Here is a 22,559-nt window from a genome sequence, read left to right as displayed (position 1 = left end):
AAGGTTGGAGAACTCGCTAGTCGCTAGTCGGCCGGTGAGGTGGGGACTAGCGACTACTCGGGATTACTCGGAATTACTCGGATCAGAAATTTTATATGTAAATTTTATTATTTTTATAAATATGTATATATATACTCACACATCCATATCAATATAATACTTAAAAAGGTAAAAGTAGTTCAAAATATAAACTAAACTTACATATAAGTCATAATATAACAAGTCTCAGTACTTAAAATTCAAACGTTAACAAGTAGCTCAAATGTAATCGTCATCCCCGTAGTGTTCAATGATTTCGACACCATCCGACTCGTATTCAATCTGCTCGTCTACTTCATCCTCTTTCTCCGACTCAAATTCTTTGTCATATTAGGGTAAGGGATAAGGAAAATGGGCTAAATTTGTAATCTTGGGCCTGTTTTGTAAAGATTTCAAATGGGCCGACTAGGGCGACTTGGGCCGACTAGGGCGGCTTGGACCGACTTTGACCGACTAGCGATTTTTTGACTGATTAGTGAAAAATTACTCAGTAGGAGGCCGACTAGCGACTAGTCGGCGATTAATCGTCGAGTAATCACGATTTTTGCAACACTGGTTAACCCATATTGTTTCTAATGACAGGGTTAGATCAAAATCTGTTCGAATAAACGAACTAACAACTGATTTAAGTTAGACTAATGCACTTTTAGAAAAGTTAGAATAAAACATCTAAATAACCATTATTACAATAAATAAGAAAAATAAAATGAATAACTCATATATTCGCACATTTCTAAATATCTAATCCGTATAATTTCCCACATCGTTTGTTTATCAACTAGGTGTTTAAAAGTTTTCTTTTTGCTAATTAGCCACCAATATGTGAGTAGCAAAGTTACTATGATAGCAGATTCGCGAGCATGTTTTAAGGGTTGTAAAATATTAAGTAGTGCACGAAAAGCTTGTACTTATTTAATTAATAATATGTGTACAACAAAGTTACAATGATGGTAAATTCGTAAGTAGTATCATACTCTTGTCCAATGAATCTACTATTTTTAAGAGCCTTCATGAATTGTTATATTATATAGAATGATCGCTTGCTAAAATAATCATGTACTGGTGGAGTATCAACCCAATTTCACCGGTTTTTTTTTTTTTACTTTTTCCAACATGTCTTCCAACATGTCACGTGTGTGGGGGACGAAGGTTGGAGGTTTGGGTTCAACGCCGGCTGCTCAACCCCGGGCAAGCGTGGGCATGGCGTTACCCCTTTGGCGTGGGGATTGACCTTGGTGTGGGGTGGGAGGCTGGGTGACACGGCTGACTTTGGTTGGTTGGTTCGATCTAGTCGTTGGGGGTAGCTGTTGCCAAATAAAAAAAAATCCACATGGCTGGTCCAGTGGCGGATCCAGTAATTTTTTCTATGGGGTTCCTTTTGTTAGTTTTGTCATTAATTCTCATTATTTTTTTTAAATCATATAAAATTTCCAGTATTTTTTTCAATTTTTTCCAAACCGAGGGGTTTCTGGGAACCCCCAAAACACCCCGGGATCCGCCACTGGGCTGGTCATGCTAAGCTAAACCACGCCACACCACACCTCTAATTTTTTAGTATTACCTTATGAATCCCACACTCAACCACGTATGTCAAACAATACCCTCAACCTAACCTAAGTCCCGCCACACCCCATATGTATGTGAATAAAACAACAACATTCATATTCACGTGTCTCTGCAATGGCCTACCACATCTAAATATCTAATCCGAACAACTGATATTATTCAATCATATCTGTTGTTTATCACTGCTCACTTGCTAAAATGATCATGTACTGGTTTCTCACCATCATCCTCATCATCTGTTCTCATGTTTCAACCTCAACTTCAGCAAATTCAGCAGGGAGAGTAGAGTATCTTCCAGGCTTCCAAGGACCCCTCCCTTTTTATCTTGAAACTGGGTACTCTTTTTTATTCATATATTTACCGTTTATGTTAGATATATAAGCAACTGTGTAGATATGATTAATTGGATACATGATATTGTGTAGTTATGTGGGTGTGGATGAGAATGAAGATGTGCAGCTTTTTTACTACTTCATTCGGTCCGAGTCGGATCCCGAGCATGATCCTCTCATGCTTTGGATTACCGGCGGCCCGGGTTGTTCTTCCATTACCGGCCTGTTATATGAGATTGGTATTTTCATTTTTATCTTTAATGTTCTTCCACTTGTTTTGTTGCTTGAATTTGATTTGATGAATACAGGTCCAATTCAATTTGAGGGTTGGCAATATAATGGAAGCTTGCCCACATTGACTTTGATACCCACTTCCTGGACCAAGGTTTCTCCTATCTTACATATATCTCTATTATTGATTTAAGAGTAAATTACAATTTGGCCCCTGTGGTTAAATCACTTTTACCTTATTAGCCCAAAAAGGCAACTTTTGTTATCTGTACCCAACGTCTCGTTATCTAACTATTTTGGCCCATGTAACTAACACCATCCATAACCCAGGTTAATAAATAGATACAAAAGTTACACTTAGGTACAATAACAAATAGGAAATAAAAATAAGCATGATAAAAACACATATTAGGCTAGGATTGTCTAACAATCTCTCTCTATATACAGAGGTGCAAAAGTTGCTTATGAGATGTTCGAGAATGGCCTGCCTTACCAAGCCAAGCTTGTTTAACAAACCAATCTAAGTTCAGGCTTCACTTACTGAGCTCGAGCTGGCCCATTTGTTTTACAATTGTTAATCAATATATAGTTATATAATAAACTAATAATTACTATCTTATCTATAATTAAAATGAAAATAACTAAATAACATATACTATGTTATATATAAAATTGTTAATTATAAATATACACTAAATATAATAAAAATCCATATAAATTAATTACCAAGTAATAAATGAGCTGAGTTAAAACCGAGCTCGAGTTTGAAATCTACTCACGAGCCATGCTCGAGCTCGAACTCTCGTAAGTTAAACGAGCTGAGCTCAAGCTTAGAAGAGCTCGGGCTCGGGTTCGGCTCATTTTAGAACCAAGAATATGTTGAGAACTGCATAATTCAATTGTACGTAATGCCAATGTCTTTATAGATGATGGTCTGGAATTATTATTGATATATTTGCAGATGGTAAGCATAATATTCCTAGATATTCCTGTTGGTACTGGTTTTTCCTATGCAAGAACCACACGCGCCTCGCATTCCAACGACATCCAACTTAGCGACCATGCCTATGAATTCATGAGAAAGGTATATGAAAGTATTTGGCTTTCTATGAGATGATTCAGTTCTTGGAGACCGAGTAACATTATAACTTTGTGCAGTGGTTTGAAAGTCACCCAGAGTTCGTTTCTAATCCATTCTATGTCGGAGGAGATTCCTATTCGGGAATCCCGGTCCCAATAATCACACATCTGATATCAGATGGTAATTATCATGACAGACTTGATCATCTGCACTCGAAATTTCAATAACTTATTGACTGAAAATGTATACAGGAAATGAAGCCGGCAATGAGCCTTACATTAATCTGAAGGTGGTCTCAAGTCCTATTCCTATGAAAATAAATTAAAATTTAGGAAACTGATTTGCTGAACGGATTTGTTTTGGGCGTTAGGGGTATATTCTTGGCAACCCTTTCACATTTCCAGAACAAAGTAATTACAAAATTCGCTTCGCAAATGGTATGGGACTTATATCAGATGAACTCTACAAGGTTTGTTTTGTCCTAAGATCTTATAAATTTCCTATTTGTTTTAGCAACTAATGTTCTTCATGTTCAACATCCATAGTCATTGTTCCACACGTGTCGTGGAGAGTATCGATCAGAGTATATAAGCGCGAGCAACATAGAATGTCGTCAAAATCTTGAGCTGTATGAAGAGGTTCTTTACTAACTTTACAAGTTTACATTGGCTCTTTACTTCATCTTGATGCGAAACACATGAAATTAACTTGAATCGACTTTTCTAGTGCATAGATGGGATTGAAGAAATGCATGTTTTGGAACCTAATTGTGGTCATCCTAGGAATCTAATTAGAATACCCACTCCGAAGCTGCTTAACGAGTTTAAGTGTTATGTAAGTGTAATCTATCACTTTCTTTTCCGACATATATCTAGATTCTATGAAACATAATGGAACCAACTCGTAGGACAATTATAGCATATTTTAAGGATGTTTTTGAATCTTGCAGTTTTATAGGAGTCAGCTGGTTAACTACTGGATTCTTGAAGCCAGTGTTAGAGAAGCGTTGCATATTCGCGAGGTATTCTTATATACATCTTTTTGGTTTATAGAATTATGAGTTAATAGCCAAAATGGTCCCTGAGGTTTGCTCACCTTTGCCACTTTAGTCCAAAATCCAAAATTTTTAAATCTGGGTCCCTGAGGTTTGTATTTTGTTGCCATTTTAGTCCAAATTTCAAACACCCCCTCTTTTTACTGTTGCAACCAGCCTATTTTGTCCTTTTGCGCAGGGGTATTCTGGGTTCTTGATTGATCTGAGTTTGTTATAATAACTCATAAAAATGACCAAAATACCCCTGCACAAAAGGACAAAATAGGCTGGTTGCAACAGTACAAAAAGAGAGTTTTTGAAATTTGGACTAAAATGACAACAAAATGCAAACCTCAGGGACCCAAATTTAAAAATTTTGGATTTTGGACTAAAGTGGCAAAAGTGAGCAAACCTCAGGGACCATTTTAGCTATTAACTCTAGAATTATATAGCATAGCTCACACAGGCTACAATTACACCTAGGGGACCATAAGAGAGTGGACAAGATGCGCCGATTTGAACTTCACAAGCACACTTGATGATGTTAGACCATACCATCAAAACCTCAGCATGAAAGGTTACCGCTCTCTGATATACAGGTACGCTGCATTCTACAACTTGAATCGCAATTGAGCTTTGTGTGAAAGAATATATGATCAAAGTTACTAGTGAAGTTCTATAATTTAACGCAGCGGTGATCATGATATGGCCATTCCCCACCAGTCAACTCAAGCATGGATAAGAGACTTAAACTACTTTGTCACCGATCAATGGCGATCATGGAAGCTTAGTGGTCAAATTGCTGGGTAATCTGCCATTTAATGTTGTTCCCTGTACGGCGTAATCAAATGTACTTATATTGGGTTATTTGTTTATATTGATAGGTATACAGAAAGTTATTCGAATATGATGACGTTTGCTACCGTGAAGGCAAGGAACCCGAATGTTCTTATTTTGAGTGTAGATAAAGACTATTAAGAGCATTCACATCCAACCTCTCATATTTTAGCCTGTATTACACTAAAAATCACTATCTTTTTTCTCTCGAGTTAATTACTGTTTTCGTCCTTGTGGTTTTTCAAAAATCACTATTTCAGTCTATTAGTTTAAAAATTGCGTTTTCAGTCCCTATGGTTTCACTTTCGTAACCATTTCAGTCCACCTCGTAACCATTTCAGTCCTTGTACTTACAGAATAAATAGATTGATATGGTTACGAAAGTGAAACCACAGGGACTGAAATGGTTACGAAAGTGAAACCACGGGGACTGAAATCGCAATTTTTAAACTAATGAACTGAAATAGTGATTTTTGACAAACCACAGGGACGAAAACAGTAATTAACTCTTTTTCTCTCATTTTCAATTAAATAATACTTTTAATACCTATATCATTAGATTTTTTTTCTTCCACACGCAACCACTTTTAAAATATATTAAAAAAATAAGTGATGAACAGTGTCAACTCAAATTTATAAATGAACAGTAACATTTTCTCTCTCCTCTATTACTAACCACTTACAACTACCTACAACCACTTTTCATAAAATAAAAATCCCTCTCACATAACATGGAGGGTTGGATGTGATAGCTCTAACTAAAACGGTTTGTTTGGTTACAGGGCGGTGGGCACACAGCTCCCGAGTACAAGCCTGAAGAATCTTTTGCAATGTTCAAGAGGTGGATATCTTACCAACCATTATGACCATCATTGCATTTTACAATGTTGAAATAATTTGATAGTCGACAACCTATGCAGCTCTTGTGTTGTTCTATGTGTTGCCCGATTAATCAACATAATCGTTTTGGGTTTCAGTTTGTCTTATTTCATGATATGTTTAATGGGTCTAACACATTTGGGTCAAGTGTTTATTATCGTATGGGTCGTAGACCACAAACACTTAGGTTGGATGGTCGCTTTACACAGTTTAGAGGTTACTCACGAAGTCAAGCAGTTACAAACGAAACAACGTCTCAAACTAATCTATGATGTTTTGGAAGCCGGATGAAAATTTGTTATGCCAAGATTGAAATCTAGTGTGAAAAAGTGCAAGTGTCAATAAAAAGTTAGGACTATTTTGTCAAACTAACCGGTAAAAATAACCCTTTTGAATATTTTTCACCATTTTGATATTTTTTCATTTTTTTATCTTGAAAAAACAATTAAATTGAATTATTGAGTAAATAAGATATCACACTAATACATGAATCGGCTTCTAATTGGTAAACAACATTCAAATTCAGCACGTAAAAGATGGATACTGAACCAACAGCTTTCACTTTGACACGTAAATGTGGATGTCTATTTCATCTTAATTCCTAACGATTCCAAACCAAAATGGCCATACTTCACTCATGACCCATATCGGTTGTTTATCACTGATCACTTGCTAAAATGATCATGTACTGGTTTCTCATCATCATTCTCGTAATATGTTCTTATGCTTCAACCTCAACCTCTGCAAACTCAGGAGGAAGAGTGGAGTATCTTCCAGGTTTCCAAGGGCCCCTCCCTTTTTATCTTGAAACTGGGTACTCTTTTTTATTTATACATTATTTACCATCTACGTTAGATACATAAGTAAGTGTGTAGATATGATTAATTGGATACATGATATCATGTAGTTATGTGGGTGTGGATGAGAATGAAGATGCACAACTTTTTTACTACTTCATTCGGTCCGAGTCGAATCCCGACGATGATCCTCTCATGCTTTGGATTACCGGTGGTCCCGGGTGTTCTTCCATCTCCGGCCTGCTATATGAGATTGGTATTTTTAAATATTTATATCTTAAGTTTCTTCAATCAGCATTTTGTTTGTTGCATGGATGTTTGAAACCATTTGAACAACAATACAGGTCCGATTCAGTTTGAGGCTGTGCGCTACAATGGAAGCTTGCCCACCTTGATTTCGACACCGTATTCGTGGACAAAGGTTTCTCTCTTCTCTCTCTCTCCCTGCAGAATAATGTTTGTATAGAGGGCCTTTGTTTTAGAACCAATAATATGCTAAGAACTCTCAAAGCACTTGAACGTTGTGTTTTAACTTTGAAGGGGCTGTTTGGTAGCCTCTGAATGGTCATTAAGAGGCTATCTCTTAATGGAACCATTAAGAATTTTACCAATGAGAAGGTAGAAAAATGTGACATGTGATGATTTACCATTCAGAGGTTACCTCTTAACCATTCAGACTTGAGGTTACCTCTTATTCATTCAGAGGTTTTAAACCATTAAGAGGATACCAAACAGCCCCTAAGTCTAATAGCATTTTGGGTGTAAGGAGTGGTTAGACAATTGAGAGTGGCAAACTAAAAAATCAACAAATGAGAGTGTGCCATGTCAAAGTGGTAAACTATGCTCAAAAGTGTTGGCAATGGTTAGACACTTGGTGAAGTGGTAAACTATTAAAAAAAAAGGAAAAAAAGTGTGATTGGTTGAGATTGGAATGGACCCCACCCCACACTACCCTCTCTCTCTCACACTACCCCCTCTCTCTCTCATGATTCCCCCGAGCGGCATCCCTTCACCGTGTGATCATCGAAACCGCAGTGGCAAAGGGTTGGCGGCGGTGTTGCCGCGCGGCAAAAGCCTTTGCCGACACCCTTTGCCGCACCACACCGGACACCCTTATATATGGAAGGGGTATCCACACATCCCCTAAAAGTATCTAGACATCCCCCAAACCCTGTACACCCCTCATTGTCCAATACGCCTCAAAATGACCCCTCGCATACGCCCCTCATAGCTCTATACGTTTAAAAATGGTCCCTACCATCTAATTAATGCCAATCATTGGGTGTTAGCCAATGATTACCCAATGATTGAGATGTACATATGGAACTTTATTTTAGTTGATGGATGTTTTAGTATGAGGAAGTTGTGAAATATTTATAGAAGAAAATTAATAGATTTTTTATAAAATGTTGTTATAAAAATGTATTAATATTATAAAACGTCATGTTTTCATTAGAAGAAAATATCATCGTTTTTTAATAAAAAATGTGCATATGTTTTTTTATTAAATATTATTATTAAAAACTTCATATTTTTATGAAATGAAATGTGTATATTATAAAATGTAAATTTTTATAAGGATTATTAAATGTCAATTTTTTTATAAAACGAATTGTATATGTTATAATAAAGTTTTATTTATTTATGAATTATTATTATGTTTTAACTATCAAACTTTTTTAAATGTCAAATTTTTATTAAATGAGTATTATTATGTCTTTAATTGTCAAATTTTTAAAAGTCAAATTTTATTAAATGGGTATATTATAACATTTTATTAAATGTAATTTTTTTATTTATCAATTATTATTATGTCTTTAATTGTTTTTCACTTATCATTTATTAACCATAACGCATTGTGTATATATTATAAAATGTCGAATTTTTATAAGTATTATTAAATGTCAATTTTTTTTTATAAAACGAATTGTATATAAAGTTTTTTTATTTATGAATTATTATTATGTCTTTAATTGTCAAAATTTTTAAGTGTCAAATTTTATTAAATGGGCATTTATAAAATATTATTAAATGAGTATTTTTATGTTTTTAATTGTCAAATTTTTAAGTGTCAAATTTTATTAAATGGGTATATTATAACATTTTATTAAATGTCAACTTTTTATTTATCAATTATTATTACGTCTATAATTGTTTTCACTTGTCGTTTATTAACCATAACGCAACAGGAAACGTAATTAAAATGTAATTAAACATCCGTTTATACTAATACACAAAACATGTTACTTTCATACAAAATGTAACGACTAAACCCTAAATCGCTAATTGTTACATATTCTTGAATTCTTGCAAAGGAAAACGATGGGTGTAACACACAAACACCAAGACAGGCCGACTATCTCGAAATTGTGTACCAAACCCTATCTTCCAACGGGGTTTTTGCTTCCCATCTACCACATTTCAATGGCACAAGGGATCAGGAGGTTGGAGCAGTGGAGTCGGAATTTCGTTTATCAACCACCGTCCAGTCTTCCGTGCCCCCTCGGGATGGTGAGTGCAGTGCCATTCCCGTTGGTGGAAGGCTCATGAGAACACTAATGAACGCCTCTCTTGGAAGGACATGCAACAGGGTAGACCGTGTTGGCTAGCGTCACTGGGAGCTGACGACGCCACAGGCTATTCTGATCACACATAATCCTAGATCGGCGTTCTAGTGCATGAATCTGAAATACAAACGCAGTTTCTCCATAAGGATTAAGCTACCACCACTATCAAAACACCGACTTTCGATATCCTGTTAATAAAAAATACAATTATAGCATTAGACTCGGCATTCGAAAATATATTGTAAAAATAAAAAAAAAAAAAAACAAATCCAAGCACCACCACAACCACCACCCACCATAGCCCACCACCACCCTTAACCACCTCATCTACCTCCACAGGCGACCCCCCACCACCACCACCACAACCGACCCACCACCACCACCACCACCACGGCACCACCCGAGCCGACTCACCACCACCACCACCCCCACCCCAGCCGACCCACCACCACCACCCCAGTCGACCCACCACCACCACCACCCCAGCCGACCCACCACCACCACCACCCCATCCGAAATCCACGTAAATGAAATTAATATATTAATTTGTTGAAAAAACAATAAAAAAATTCGGGTTGAGCATCGGGTTCGGGTTAATATGCATGACACATTTTCGGGTTTGTATGAAATTTCAGGTCATACATTTTCTAGTTTTAATCAGTATACATGAAACATAATGTCATATGATATCTTCGCTGCACTTGTATTGTTTCTTTTTAATATATGAAATATATAATTTTTGTATAAGAGACTTAAGAATCATGTTCATAAATGGGTGAGACACTTGTCCAAGTGGAAGGAACGGGTGCACGTAACTGAGAGGTCTTGAGTTCGATCCTGGAAGATACTGGTTTGAGTCCGGTTTTTGGCATTTTTGGGGATTTTTAATTTATGAAACATATAATTTCTGAATAAGAGAATTAAGAATTAGGATTATGAACAGGTTAGACACTTGTCCTAGTGGAAGGGATGGGTGCACGTAATTGAGAAGTCTCGAGTTCGATCCGTGTAGATATCGGTTTGAGGCCGGTTTTTGGCATTTTTTGGGATTTTATATATATATAAATAGGGTAGGGATATGGTAAAAAGTGTCTAAAATGTAAGAAGGGTAAGAAGTGTTTTAAACCATTGGATATTTGATCTAATGGTTGAGATCAATAGGGTATAAAAATGTAAATTGTGTTTTAATTAGAGGGACCTTATGTAAAATTGAAGGGCAATAATGTCTTTTTCAATGTTTGAAATATGGTAACCATATCATACACGACCAAAAACTCCTACATTCACTCCTTTTTCCTTAAATATAGGAATTAATGATTCACCTTAATTGTAGGAGGTCTTTGGTTACATATTCGTTATACATTATCATAAAGAGAACTGTAATCAAATTCATGGCGTGGTGTTTTAAAACAACTGGATAAAATTGACTATGATTCAATTCATGGTGTTTTATCTGGAGACATTGTTCATGGCGTGGTGTTTTAAACATCTATGATTCAAGTCATGGTGTTTTATCTGGAGACATTGTTCATGGCGTGGTGTTTTAAACATCTATGATTCAAGTCATGGTGTTTTATCTGGAGACATTGTTCATGGCGTGGTGTTTTATCAATACAAAACATTCCCAGATTTTAAAACACCATGACTATGACTCAAGTCATGGTGTTTTATCTGGAGACATTGTTCATGGCGTGGTGTTTTAAACATCTATGATTCAAGTCATAGATAAAACACCACGCCATGAACAATGTCTCCAGATAAAACACCATGACTTGAATCATAGTCAATGTCTCCAGCTTTTTAAAACACCACGCCATGAACAATGTATGATTCAAGTCATAGGTAAAACACCACGCCATGAACAATGTCTCCAGATAAAACACCATGACTTGAATCATAGTCAATGTCTCCAGTTTTTTAAAACACCACGCCATGAACAATGTATGATTAAAAGATGTTGCGATTAAAAGATGATGAAGAATATAAAACAATCAGATGTATAATGTTTCCTAAAATTTCTCCTAATTCAAAATTCGATTCAAACCTTAAAAAACTCATCGGCAGTTTTTTTTGGCAGTTATTCTTGGAAATCAATTAAATGATAAAAATGTCAAATTACTAATATACCCTTTTGAATTAATTAGGATAAAGGACACTTGTCATTCCCAAATTATTTCTCACACTTCTCACAAAAGTCCCACTTTTTACAGGATCCTCAACCTATATATATATATATACACTAATTCATTTTCTTTTAAAAAAAAGAAAAAAACAAATTTCATTTTTATTTTGAGTCAACATATTAGTAAATATATAATATTCTACATATTTATTCCATATCTTAACTCTTATTTAGATTACAACATGTTTGACTAATCTTAGGCTTGTAAATGAACCAAATGTTCAGTTTAGTTTCGTTTAGATTTCAAAACTACATATTTCTTTACCATCCCATTACATGTTTTGAGTTTCTGATTTCAAAACAACCTTTGTATGGTATTAAATATATTTTATTCTCATTTATGTTCGTTTAGATTCGCTTATGTGAGATTGCGTTCGTTTATGCTCGTTTATGTTCGTGAACTGTTCGTTTACACTATTAATAAACGAACATGAACATTTTCCTTTTCTAAACGAAAGAACATGAACTAATCTATTTTTAACAAAATATTTCACCAGAACATATAAAATATTTCACTAAAATGATAACGAAATCGGGTTAATATTTATGACACAATTTTCGGGTTTGTTTGAAATTTCGGGTCGGGTCATACGTTTTCTAGTTTTCTCATACCTAATAAAAATTATATATAACGAATAACACGTATACAAAATCATTTTTTCACTCTAAAATTATATAAACATTATATAACATGAATAATACGTAATTGACGGTTATGTCATACCTTTTTTTTGTTTTTTTCTCGTCATTAGAACCTTCCTTGTTAGCACCTTCCTCGTTAGCACGTCCGTCGTCGTCAACACCTTCCTCGTTAGCACCTTCGTCGTCGTCAACACCTTTCTCAAAGTGCATTACACCTTCCTCGATTTCGTTATCATTTTCCTCAAATTCCTTAGCACATTCCTCGACTTCGTTATCATTTTCCTCAAAGTCGTTAGCACCTTCTTCGACTTTGTTATCATTTTCCTGAAAGTCCTTAGCACCTTTCTCATACTCTAACTTGTCTTGGTTTTCCGTATACGAATGGTAAGTCCCGTATTCGTGTCGCGGATAACTTTGGGCAATGTAAGATGGTTCTGCCTCATCTACGAACACCTGGTTCAAATTAGGTAACACGGGACGCACACCCCCGTCATCACAACGAGGCACGGACACAACCTCCTCCTTACCTCGATCAACGCCGGATAACCAAACGCTTTCAGAGACGTGAGACGTATGACTGGTTCGAATCTTCGCCAAAAACATTACCAATGTCCCAAAAACGACATCTTTATGCTTCACGGTTTCAACCAACGTTTTTATTTGAGAATTTTCATCATTTTCATCGGTGTTTTGTGAGTTTTGAACATTTGAATGAAATAGTTCCCGTATGCTTGGATAAATAACATTTTCTCGGTCGATAAGTGGCGTATAGATCAATAAGGGCGTATACGGGGTTTCCTTTTCACACTTTTCAGACTGAACTCCCTGAATGTCAGTAATTATACCTTAAATTCATTAAAAGTCGTACCTGTACGCCGCTCATAGTGCAATGAGAGGCGTATAGATTCACTTTTTCTGACACATTTAACGCTTTCACACCATATACACCCCTTACAGCCCTATACACTGCCTCTGGGGGGGGATGTGCACATAAAAAGTAGGGATGTATCAATACCCTCACCCTTTATATAACCGCCTACCCATCAGTGCACTATGTACAAGTGCTTTATGTGGTTCTTGCAGCTCTCAACATAATATTGTTCTAGAAGGAAAGCGTCATATATGTGCTCGTGCGTTTGTGTGACTTGGAAACTTCATTTGATGCCAAAATCTTTATGATTAATGGTTTGGGAATATTATTGATATTCATGCAGATGGCAAGTATAATTTTCCTAGATATTCCTGTTGGTACTGGTTTTTCATATGCAAGAACCAAATGGGCCTCGCGATCCACGGACACCCTACTTAGTGTCCATGCCCATGAATTTATGAGAAAGGTACAGGAAGTGATTTGGTTCTTGGAGTAACATTTATGATAACAATTTGGATTTCTGTGTGCAGTGGTTTGAAAGTCACCCGGAGTTCGTTTCTAATGCATTTTATGTTGGAGGAGATTCCTATTCTGGAATCCCAGTCCCAATAATCACACAACTCATATCAGATGGTAATACTGGTATTCTTCATAAATTACGATAACGTGCACTCGAATTTTCCATAACTTATTGGCTGCAAATGTGCAGGCAATGAAGCTGGCAATGTGCCTTACATCAATCTAAAGGTGGTCTTCAGTCTTATCCTATCAAAATAAATTATGAATTAATCTCATCAGTACCTTTGAATAACTGTGAAATAGTGTTTGTATGTTATTATTATTATTTTTTTTAACTTTGGGCATTAGGGATATGTTCTTGGCAACCCTGCAACTTTTCCAGGAGAAATTAATTACCGAATTCTTTTTGCTAATGGTATGGGACTTATATCAGAGGAACTCTACAAGGTTTGTTCCGTCCTATGATCTTGTATACTTCCTACTTGTTTTAGCAACTAATGTTTTTTTTCATTTACAACATGTAGTCATTGTTCCAAACGTGTCGTGGAGAGTATCGAGCAGAGTATGTAGGCACAAGCAACATAGGATGTCGTCAAAATCTTGACTTCTACCAAGAGGTTCTTTACTTGATTTTCATTGAATGAGTCAGAAATATATTAACATTATACTAAGGTATGAAGATAATGTAAAGACTGTATATACTAGCTAGTTCAAAGATTACAAGCGTAACCTATACGAATATTAATATTAATACTCTAACATATAATTATAAACTAACCTATACTAATATAAATATTCTAACAAACTTGAATGAATTATTTCTAGTGCATAGATGGGATTGAAGAACCACATATTTTGGAACCTTATTGCGGTAATCCTATGCTGCTCATTAAACTACCCACTCGGAAGCTGCTTAACGATCCTCTTTCTTCACCTAGCTGTCGTGTAAGCCTAATCTATCGCTTTCTTTTCCAACATATATCTTGATAGTAGGAAACAAAATCGAACCAACTCGTAAGACAATTATAGCAAATTTTACGGATGTGTTTGTACTGTGCAGAAAGATAGAACTCAACAAGCTTACTACTGGATTAATGAAGCCAGTGTTAGAGAAGCATTGCATATTCGAAAGGTATTCTTATATACATATATAAAGAGAGATGAACCTAATCAAATAAGAACATGATATTCGGTGCAAAGTAGATCTAGAGCCTTGATCATGCTTTTTCCAATGGTTGAAATTGAAAGAATGACGATATCCTTCGTTTAAACTAATTATAGGGACGCATATACCCTTTGTTTAAAGTACACGTGTAGCATCCTAACGGCTTTGTAGAATTCAGAGGCGGACTTAGAAGCTTACCAGGGGTAGCACGGGCTACCCCTCAACCCCGTCTCCGTAGTGTAAAAATACCCCTTAACTCCATTTCCGTAGTGTAAAAATACCCCTCAACTCCGTTTCCGTTATAAAGGATACCCATGTTCCTAAAAAAAATTAGGATACCCCTAACTTTTTGGGCTAGTTCCGCCAATGGTATAATTCACACCATTTTTAAGTTTGCACAGGAACCTCCCTCCCCCCCCCCCTCTCTCTCTCTCTTTATGTATACGTATATGTTTTGTGGTATTATAGCATTGCTCACACATGCTACAACAACACAGGGGAGCATAAGAGAGTGGATAAGATGCAACCCAGATTTGAACTTCACAAGAACAGTTTATGATGTTAGACCATACCATTTAAACCTCAGCAACAAAGGTTACCGTTCTCTCATCTACAGGTTCTCTTCATTTCACAACATCAGTTGCAATTAATCTTTTTAGTGAAAGAATATATCATCAAAGTCACTAATGAAGTTTTATAATTTAATGCAGCGGTGATCATGATATGGTCATTCCTCACCAGTCAACTCAAGCATGGATAAAAGAATTAAACTACTCTGTCATCGATCGATGGCGATCATGGAAGCTTAATGGACAAATTGCTGGGTAATCTACAGATTAATGTTGTTCATAGCCCAGTGTAATAAAAAATAGTTATATATATTGGTTTTTTTTATATTGATAGGTACACAGAGAGTTATTCGAATAAGATGACCTTTGTCACTGTGAAGGCAAGGAATCCGATTTATCCAAATTGTTCTTTGTTTGAGTGTAGATACGAAGTTGATAACTGAAACGGTTTGTTTATGTTACAGGGCGGTGGGCACACAGCCCCGGAGTACAAACCTAGAGAAAGTGTTGCCATGTTCAAGAGGTGGATATCTAACCATCCATTATAAGTTATAACCATCATTGCATTCTATCATGTCGAAATGAGGTGATAGTCAGCAATATATGCACTTCTTCTGTTGTTGTACCATCTATGACCTGAGCATAATGATTATAAATCCAAGTTGATCATTTGAAAAAAATAATTATGACATCAACGGTTAGATTGAGCTCGCCGAGCTTGGTATTTTAAATCGAGCCCAGCTCGTAACATACTGTGTACTCTCGAGCTCAACTCGGCTTCAACTATTGAGATTTTATTTTTATCCCATGATTCACTCCTTTATTCCCTCCATTGACCAACCTCATTTACAGCCATACATTCTGTATATTCCTTTTTTATGTTTTCCTTCTCCATATTTATATGCCTTTTGTATATCGAGATCTTCAATTGAGAAATATATGAAACATAAATAAGCCTTTGGTACTATCAAAATTGAGATGGTATCAGAGCAGGAACATCCCGTGCTCAATTAAAAGAAAACCTAGCAGCCAACTCCTTTCTCTCTAGTGTCACTACCATGGCGGGCGACGACCAAACCTCAAACAAAAACAACACCAGTAACCCGATCAATCCCAATCATAACTAACCTTAAACGATCTCCTGTCCGATAAGAACTTTGCCGATTGGGTGCAAGAAATGGGGAATTTTCCTTTTGCTAAAAACAAGATCGGTTTCGTTGATGGGACCATCAAGAAGCCGGATAAATCTGCAGAAAATCACATGGCATGGATGCGATGTGATGCTATGATAAAAGGGTAGCTCACAACAGCCATGGAGAAGGAGATACGAAGTAGCGTCAAATACGCTAATACTTCATCAGAAATCTGGACCGACGTTCGTGAAAGGTTTGGAAAGGAAAGCGCACCAAGGGCTTATGAACTGAAAACCCAAATCGCTACCACTCACCAAGACGGATCATCCGTCTCGGCTTACTACACGAAACTTCGAAGCCTATGGGATGAGATCCAATCGGTTCTTCCTACGCCTCAATGCACCTGCAATGGGTGTATATGTGGTGTTGGAAAAAGGCTAGTTGAGCATCAAGAAAAACAAAAAACTATATGAATTCTTAATGGGCCTTGATGGAGAATTCACTGTGATTAAAACATAAATTCTAGCCATGACACCGGTGCCGACCTTGGGATCAGCATATCACCTTGTTGTCGAGGATGAACGACAGAGAGCCATCACAGCTGAGAAAAGACCAACTGTGGAGGCAGTGGCATTCAAAGCTTTCATTCCCAAACGTGAGGGAATCACGCATCAACGACACGACAAACCCGCACAAAAGGATACTAAACTGAATAATGTTGTTGAGCATTGTACCTTCTGTGGGAAAGACGGACATCTAAGTAGCACTGGAACGGGTACGGGATCAGGGTACGGGGACGATACGGGAACGAGGAACGGCAAAACTCAAAGGTAATTAATTAAACAAATTCCAAAAAATATAAAAACATAAAAATACATTAAACAAATTCCAAAAATACTACATCTTCCAAAGGTAATTAATTATCAATAATCAAATCATTTTCAAATTCCAGTTCATCTAGTGAGAGATCGGCAATCGATAGAGAATTAGAGATGATGAGACTTGAGAGTTTAGAGATTAGAGAAAACGAATATGATAGGTCTATTTATTTAATGGCCGGTTGTGGAATTTGAAAGTAAAAACCTTAAAAATAAATGAAAACGGGCTGGATACTTCTACCAGATACGTCCCCGACATTGGAAACGTTTAGGAAACGTCCCCGACGAGTACCCATGGTGTTTCCGTCCCCGACAAGTACCCGAGATGGGTACGGCCACATAAATGGAGTCCCCGTGCTACATAGACGGACATTCTTGAGAAGGTTTTTTTTATTTATTTTTTTAAGAATAGGGTATCCCGAGTGGTGGTCGGGAAACAAAAAACGTGAAGAAATCAAGCCAAAGGTTGCTTGCGTCGACACGGCATGCATGGCAGAACAAGGTAATGAATATAATGATTGGGTGATAGACTCGCGATCGACCGAGCATATCACTTACAAAGATGTGATCCTACAAAACAAGACCCATAATCGGATTGAAACTCCGGTGCTCATTCCCAACGGGAATGCTATACCCGTTGAAGGAAGAGGGGAGTGTACTTTACCAGGAGGAATAAAAATAAAAAATGTCTTACACATTCCCAAATTCACCTGTAATCTTTTGTCGGTAAGTCGTTTAAGCAACGACCTCCAACCTGCCATAACATTTTTCCCGATTTTTGTGTTGTGCAGAAACTTCACACGAGGAACTTGATTGGTGCGGGTAATTGCAAGGGTGGTCTCTACCGAATGGGAATGATTGGGAAAGAAAGGAAAGCCATGATGACTACTATTGATACGTGGCACAAAAGGCTTGGACACGCTTCCGGTGACAAACTCTCTTAAATTGATTTTCTTAGTAAATCTGTTTTCAATAAAAGGTGGACTCTTGTTCAAGAGCAAAACATACCAAACAACCTTTTCCTATTGGTGGCATTAAAACTCATAGTTGTTTTGAGCTTTTACATTATGATATTTGGGGAAAGTATCGATTTCCTACTCATTCGGGGGCAAGGTATTTTTGACTATTGTTGATGATTTTAGTAGATTCGTTTGGGTATTTTTGCTAAAATTTAAATATCAAGCACGCAAGTTGCTAACAGACTTTCATAAAATGGTACACACCCAGTTTGGAAAATTGATAAAAGAATTAGGTGTGACAATGGTGGCGAGTTTACGTCAAATGCCATGTTCAAATTTTATAGTGAACAAGGATTTCTTCTTGAGACTACCTGTGCACACACCCCACAACGGAACGGGGTCGTTGAACGAAAACATAGACACATAATTGAAACCGCTTGGTATTGCACAGTACGCACTTAATTTCTCAAAGCAAGGATTTTAAGCGTTTCAATTAATTTTTCTTCACGAATATGATTAAAAAGAGGATTTAAATCATAACGGAATATTTTTAGGATTTTAACATTATCCGGGCTGTCACCGACACTCGTGTCGCATTTTGTTTGTTACGCGATATGCGTTTATCTTATTATTGCCAACATAATATTTAACAAAGTTTGTATTTTCCAACACAAAAAATACCAAATATTAATAAAATACTGCCTTTATTTATTCATTACACATGTCACACTAGTATGGTACTGGCTCAAAATAGCCGGGCGTTACACCTAACACAACTATGAGATTAGAGAGAGACCATGCGATACATGTTAAATTGTTGATATGATATACATGACAGAAAGTTGGACTGCTTGATTTACAAACAATGTGATTGTTAATCTATGTCTTATGCATGTTAGTAATTGACCAATGAAAGTCAATGTGACATAGGAGTTGGAAATGATTGTTAAAATGAATGATCATATATGTTAACAATGATGTGAATGTGGTGACCTGAAAGGATATGAAGCACGTCAAGATGGACTCAAGCACGGAAAGCTAACGGGCCAGGAAAAGGCAAGGAAACAAGCAAGAACAAGGACTCGAGGTAAGTGACTTGTGAACTAATCTCTTAGTTTGATATATTTATGTTTATGTGTAATTGTGGAATGAAAAGCAAGAATGGATAAGTAATTTATAGTATGACAATGTTACGAGATGTTGTTAAGTTGGCATGGATGGTTCATTAAGCAACAAGGAAAGTAGTTGGGATAAATGGGTCAACATTGATGTAATTAACCTTTAAGATGGTTAAAGTGGAAGTCGGGATAGATGATTCGTCAAGTTAGTGCATAGTGCACAGTTTAGTGAAGTGCACAGACTAGCATGGTGCACAGATCAATGTGTAGTGCACAGACTAGGGTAGTGCACACATCAATGCGTAGTGCACAGTTTATCGAAGTGTACAGATCAATACGTAGTGCACAGTTTAGCGAGGTGCACAGACTAACATAGTTCAAAGGTCACTACATAGTGCACATATTAGCGAAGTAAATGCACAAATTATTGTAGTGCACAGATCAATGCATAATTCACATATCAGCGAAGTGCACAAATTAGCAAAATGCACAATTTATGGAAGTGCACAGATCAGCTCAGCGCACACATTTAGTTCCGGAAGTGGTAGTAGGGTAGATAACTAGGGTCGTAGACCCCATCTGGAGCTATCGGCCAAGCTGTCTGGGGCGTAGCCTATGGCCGGGGGCGTAGGTTACGATCCTATTGATGTGTAGAGGTCGGGGCGTTATGTATAGAATAGTTATAAAATACTAAACTCCATGTTGAGCCAAATGACTACATGTTAGTAAGATAGTGTCACACCCCTATTTTCCACGTGTCACCGGTGGGCCCGGTGGGGGAGTATCGTGACGTAGTTGATATCATTATAGTCAAACAACACAAATTATAAATGCACAGCGGAAGCAAAAAGATAGATTTATTTCAACCAACAAATTGTAATATCCAAGTATCACAAGTAGTCGAAACAGATCCACAGGCGGATCAAAATAAAAAGGAGAATTGTTCAACAAATTTATTGCATCCAAGCTTGTGAGACTCTAAACGATGCTAAGGAGAGGCCAGCCTATTTCGTGTAGAACCTGCACTTAATCTTTTTGGGAAAAATACGTCAGTTTACACTGGTAAATACAATTTAACTGACTTATTTTAAAAAAGTTTTAAAAAAAATTGATTTGAATGCACATGGCACAAAACTTTTTATAACTTGGGATAATTAATCAAATTTAAACTTGTAAAAGAATTACATGTTTGTTATGCGTTTAGTCGCCCGGTTCGTGTCGGGTTTAAGATTAATAGACACACCACTTAGTATAAATCCGCGGCGCGAAAAACCAACGGTTATACCTTAATAAATATGGACACATTGTCGGGTGTACGCCTACACCCGCGTGTCAAGGTCGTGGCCATTTCATGAATGATGCCAAGGATATCCGGGACATGGTCATTAAACTCCCAAAGGCGTAAAACAAACGAAACAAATTTTTAAACAGGTCATCTTGATAATACTTAACCACTAATCGATTAAGGTCAAATGCCCGACCAAGCGGTATTTTATATACCATACCCCAAGCCCGTATAAGGGAAAATAAGTTAAAAGTATTTACCTGAGCAAGTACAAACCACAACAAGCAAGTGCAAGTTTCTTTTACTGGATCTCCTATTTTGGAACGAAGGTTTATAATAACCTATTAGAATCCTAACGGATCTTTAATTTTGTTGGTGCACTACGTCTGTCGACTACGTCTTATATCGAGTCTAGTTGTGTATAGGTTAGACATGGCACGAAATCCTAGAATCATGTAATTGTATAGTTTCGCTTATATGGAATAGCCTAGGTTTCGCTTATGTGTCAGTCTAGTAGTTTCGCTTGTATGGCATTGATGTAGTTTCAATTATTCGTCATGTCTGAATAAGCGAAACCCGGTGAACTATATATAGGTGGTCATTCAAGCGAAACTAAGTAATAGTTGTAGGTGTTGTCTTCCGGTAAGCCACGAAGTGCTTCCGAAGTGTTGTCAGGGCTTGTAATCGTGTTCAAGATCAATACAACAACAGTTTAAAGTGAATCCAGCTGTAATCGCACCAAAGCATTAGTTTTCGCCTCTTGTTTTGGATAGGAATTCTTCTAATCGACTTAGTCTGGGCCGAAAACGATCCTACAAGTGGTATCAGAGCTCAGGAGGAAGAGTTCTTGCCATTTTAGCTGCATTTCTTCTATTTTTCTACACTTTCTTCAAAATTACAAAATTTTTCACGATAAAACCGGCTCGATTTCATACACAGCACTCGGAATCTTGTATTAATAAATCCTTGAAAGTTTCAAAACTAAAATCGATCTAGAACTTAGGATTTTCAAGGTTTCGCTTTTACGGACTCGTGCAAAAGATGACATCATCAGGTGGTTTCGCTCCAAACATCAGCTAGTTTCGCTCCAAGGGACATAGTTGTTTCGCTCTTGTGAACATATTGACCTAGTTCCGCTTTTGTGACAACTCTGAGGTTCCGCTCATAATACGCTTAAAGGTTCCGCTCATAGGATATCCTGTGTTCCGCTCATCTATACACTCTGGTTTCGCTCATCTGGTCAAACCTGGTTTCGCTTTTCTGTACATCCAGTGGTTTCGCTTATAGTGACAACAAAGGTTTCGCTTTTGTGAACAACTTTGCCTAAGCCTGGAAATTTGTGAACTTTGGACAATCGAACAATGGACAACGAATTCTATAACGCCTTTGCTAGTCCGATCACAATGACTCAAAATGCTTTGTTTGAGAACGAAACCGGAACGTCTCAGAAACCGCCTAAACTCATGGATATTGATGATTATAATGCGTGGTCTGAACGGTTTGGGAACTGGGTTGAGGCTTATCACTTAGATGCGTGGGAACACACTGAAGAACCATATGTTAGGCCCACAAGAAATAATACTCAGTTAACACTTAGAGAAATGAGTACGGAGGATAAAAAGAAATACAGGGATGAGAAACTGATGGTGAGTCTGCTTCAGCAAGCGATAAAAGAAGATATCTTGATACTGCTTCAACATGATGGAACTGCTTATTCTATCTGGACAGAATTGGAAGCAAACTTTGTTGGAAGTGATGATATGCTCAAAAACAAAATGTCTCTCATGAAGAAAGAATTCGATTTATTCCGTGGTTTGAAATCTGAAAACACCAAGCAAATAATTGATAGATATTGTAATTTGGTGAGAAATATGAC

The 22,559-nt window shown here is 36.9% G+C and overlaps 2 protein-coding genes across 4 annotated transcripts; both read left to right on the top strand.

The window, feature by feature from the left end:
* The first annotated feature begins 1,720 nt into the window (after window positions 1-1,720).
* On the top strand, window positions 1,721-6,145 carry LOC110912894 (serine carboxypeptidase-like 13). Of its 2 annotated transcripts, none has more exons than XM_022157728.2 (14): window positions 1,721-1,940; window positions 2,031-2,176; window positions 2,246-2,322; window positions 3,130-3,252; window positions 3,327-3,429; window positions 3,501-3,538; window positions 3,620-3,718; window positions 3,795-3,887; window positions 3,976-4,083; window positions 4,199-4,270; window positions 4,766-4,881; window positions 4,975-5,088; window positions 5,167-5,294; window positions 5,902-6,145. In XM_022157728.2, the coding sequence occupies exons 1-13, from the start codon at window positions 1,804-1,806 to the stop codon at window positions 5,258-5,260; spliced, it is 1,320 nt and encodes a 439-aa protein (XP_022013420.1). In that variant the 5' UTR covers window positions 1,721-1,803; the 3' UTR covers window positions 5,261-5,294; window positions 5,902-6,145. The 2 variants fall into 2 exon arrangements, with proteins under 2 accessions (XP_022013420.1, XP_022013417.1); XM_022157725.2 differs by having other exon boundaries at window positions 1,723-1,940; window positions 5,167-5,212.
* Window positions 6,146-6,597: 452 nt separating this feature from the next.
* LOC110912895 (serine carboxypeptidase-like 13) lies at window positions 6,598-18,399 on the top strand. 2 transcript variants are annotated; one of them, XM_035983639.1, is made up of 15 exons: window positions 6,598-6,812; window positions 6,906-7,051; window positions 7,140-7,216; window positions 13,401-13,523; window positions 13,588-13,690; window positions 13,767-13,804; window positions 13,925-14,023; window positions 14,101-14,193; window positions 14,402-14,521; window positions 14,637-14,708; window positions 15,239-15,357; window positions 15,452-15,565; window positions 15,645-15,690; window positions 15,775-15,833; window positions 18,113-18,399. In XM_035983639.1, exons 1-15 carry the CDS (start codon window positions 6,676-6,678, stop codon window positions 18,132-18,134), a joined length of 1,368 nt encoding a protein of 455 aa, XP_035839532.1. In that variant the 5' UTR covers window positions 6,598-6,675; the 3' UTR covers window positions 18,135-18,399. The 2 variants fall into 2 exon arrangements, with proteins under 2 accessions (XP_035839532.1, XP_022013422.1); XM_022157730.2 differs by lacking the exon at window positions 18,113-18,399 and having other exon boundaries at window positions 6,599-6,812; window positions 15,775-16,007.
* Window positions 18,400-22,559: the final 4,160 nt, after the last annotated feature.

The sequence above is a fragment of the Helianthus annuus genome, chromosome 15, assembly GCF_002127325.2.
Source record: "Helianthus annuus cultivar XRQ/B chromosome 15, HanXRQr2.0-SUNRISE, whole genome shotgun sequence".
In the NCBI taxonomy this organism is placed as follows: Eukaryota; Viridiplantae; Streptophyta; class Magnoliopsida; order Asterales; family Asteraceae; genus Helianthus; species Helianthus annuus.
This window is presented reverse-complemented; position numbering and strand designations above follow the sequence as displayed.

Excerpts from the sequence above, each read along its gene's own strand:
- LOC110912894 (XM_022157725.2), top strand. The coding sequence starts at position 1,804 with ATGATCATGTACTGGTTTCTCACCATCATCCTCATCATCTGTTCTCAT. Across the intron at positions 2,177-2,245 it reads CGGCCTGTTATATGAGATTG|GTCCAATTCAATTTGAGGGT; the intron begins GTATTTTCATTT and ends TGATGAATACAG. Across the intron at positions 4,271-4,765 it reads AAGCGTTGCATATTCGCGAG|GGGACCATAAGAGAGTGGAC; the intron begins GTATTCTTATAT and ends AATTACACCTAG.
- LOC110912895 (XM_022157730.2), top strand. The coding sequence starts at position 6,676 with ATGATCATGTACTGGTTTCTCATCATCATTCTCGTAATATGTTCTTAT. Across the intron at positions 6,813-6,905 it reads CCTTTTTATCTTGAAACTGG|TTATGTGGGTGTGGATGAGA; the intron begins GTACTCTTTTTT and ends GATATCATGTAG. Across the intron at positions 13,805-13,924 it reads TGCCTTACATCAATCTAAAG|GGATATGTTCTTGGCAACCC; the intron begins GTGGTCTTCAGT and ends TTTGGGCATTAG.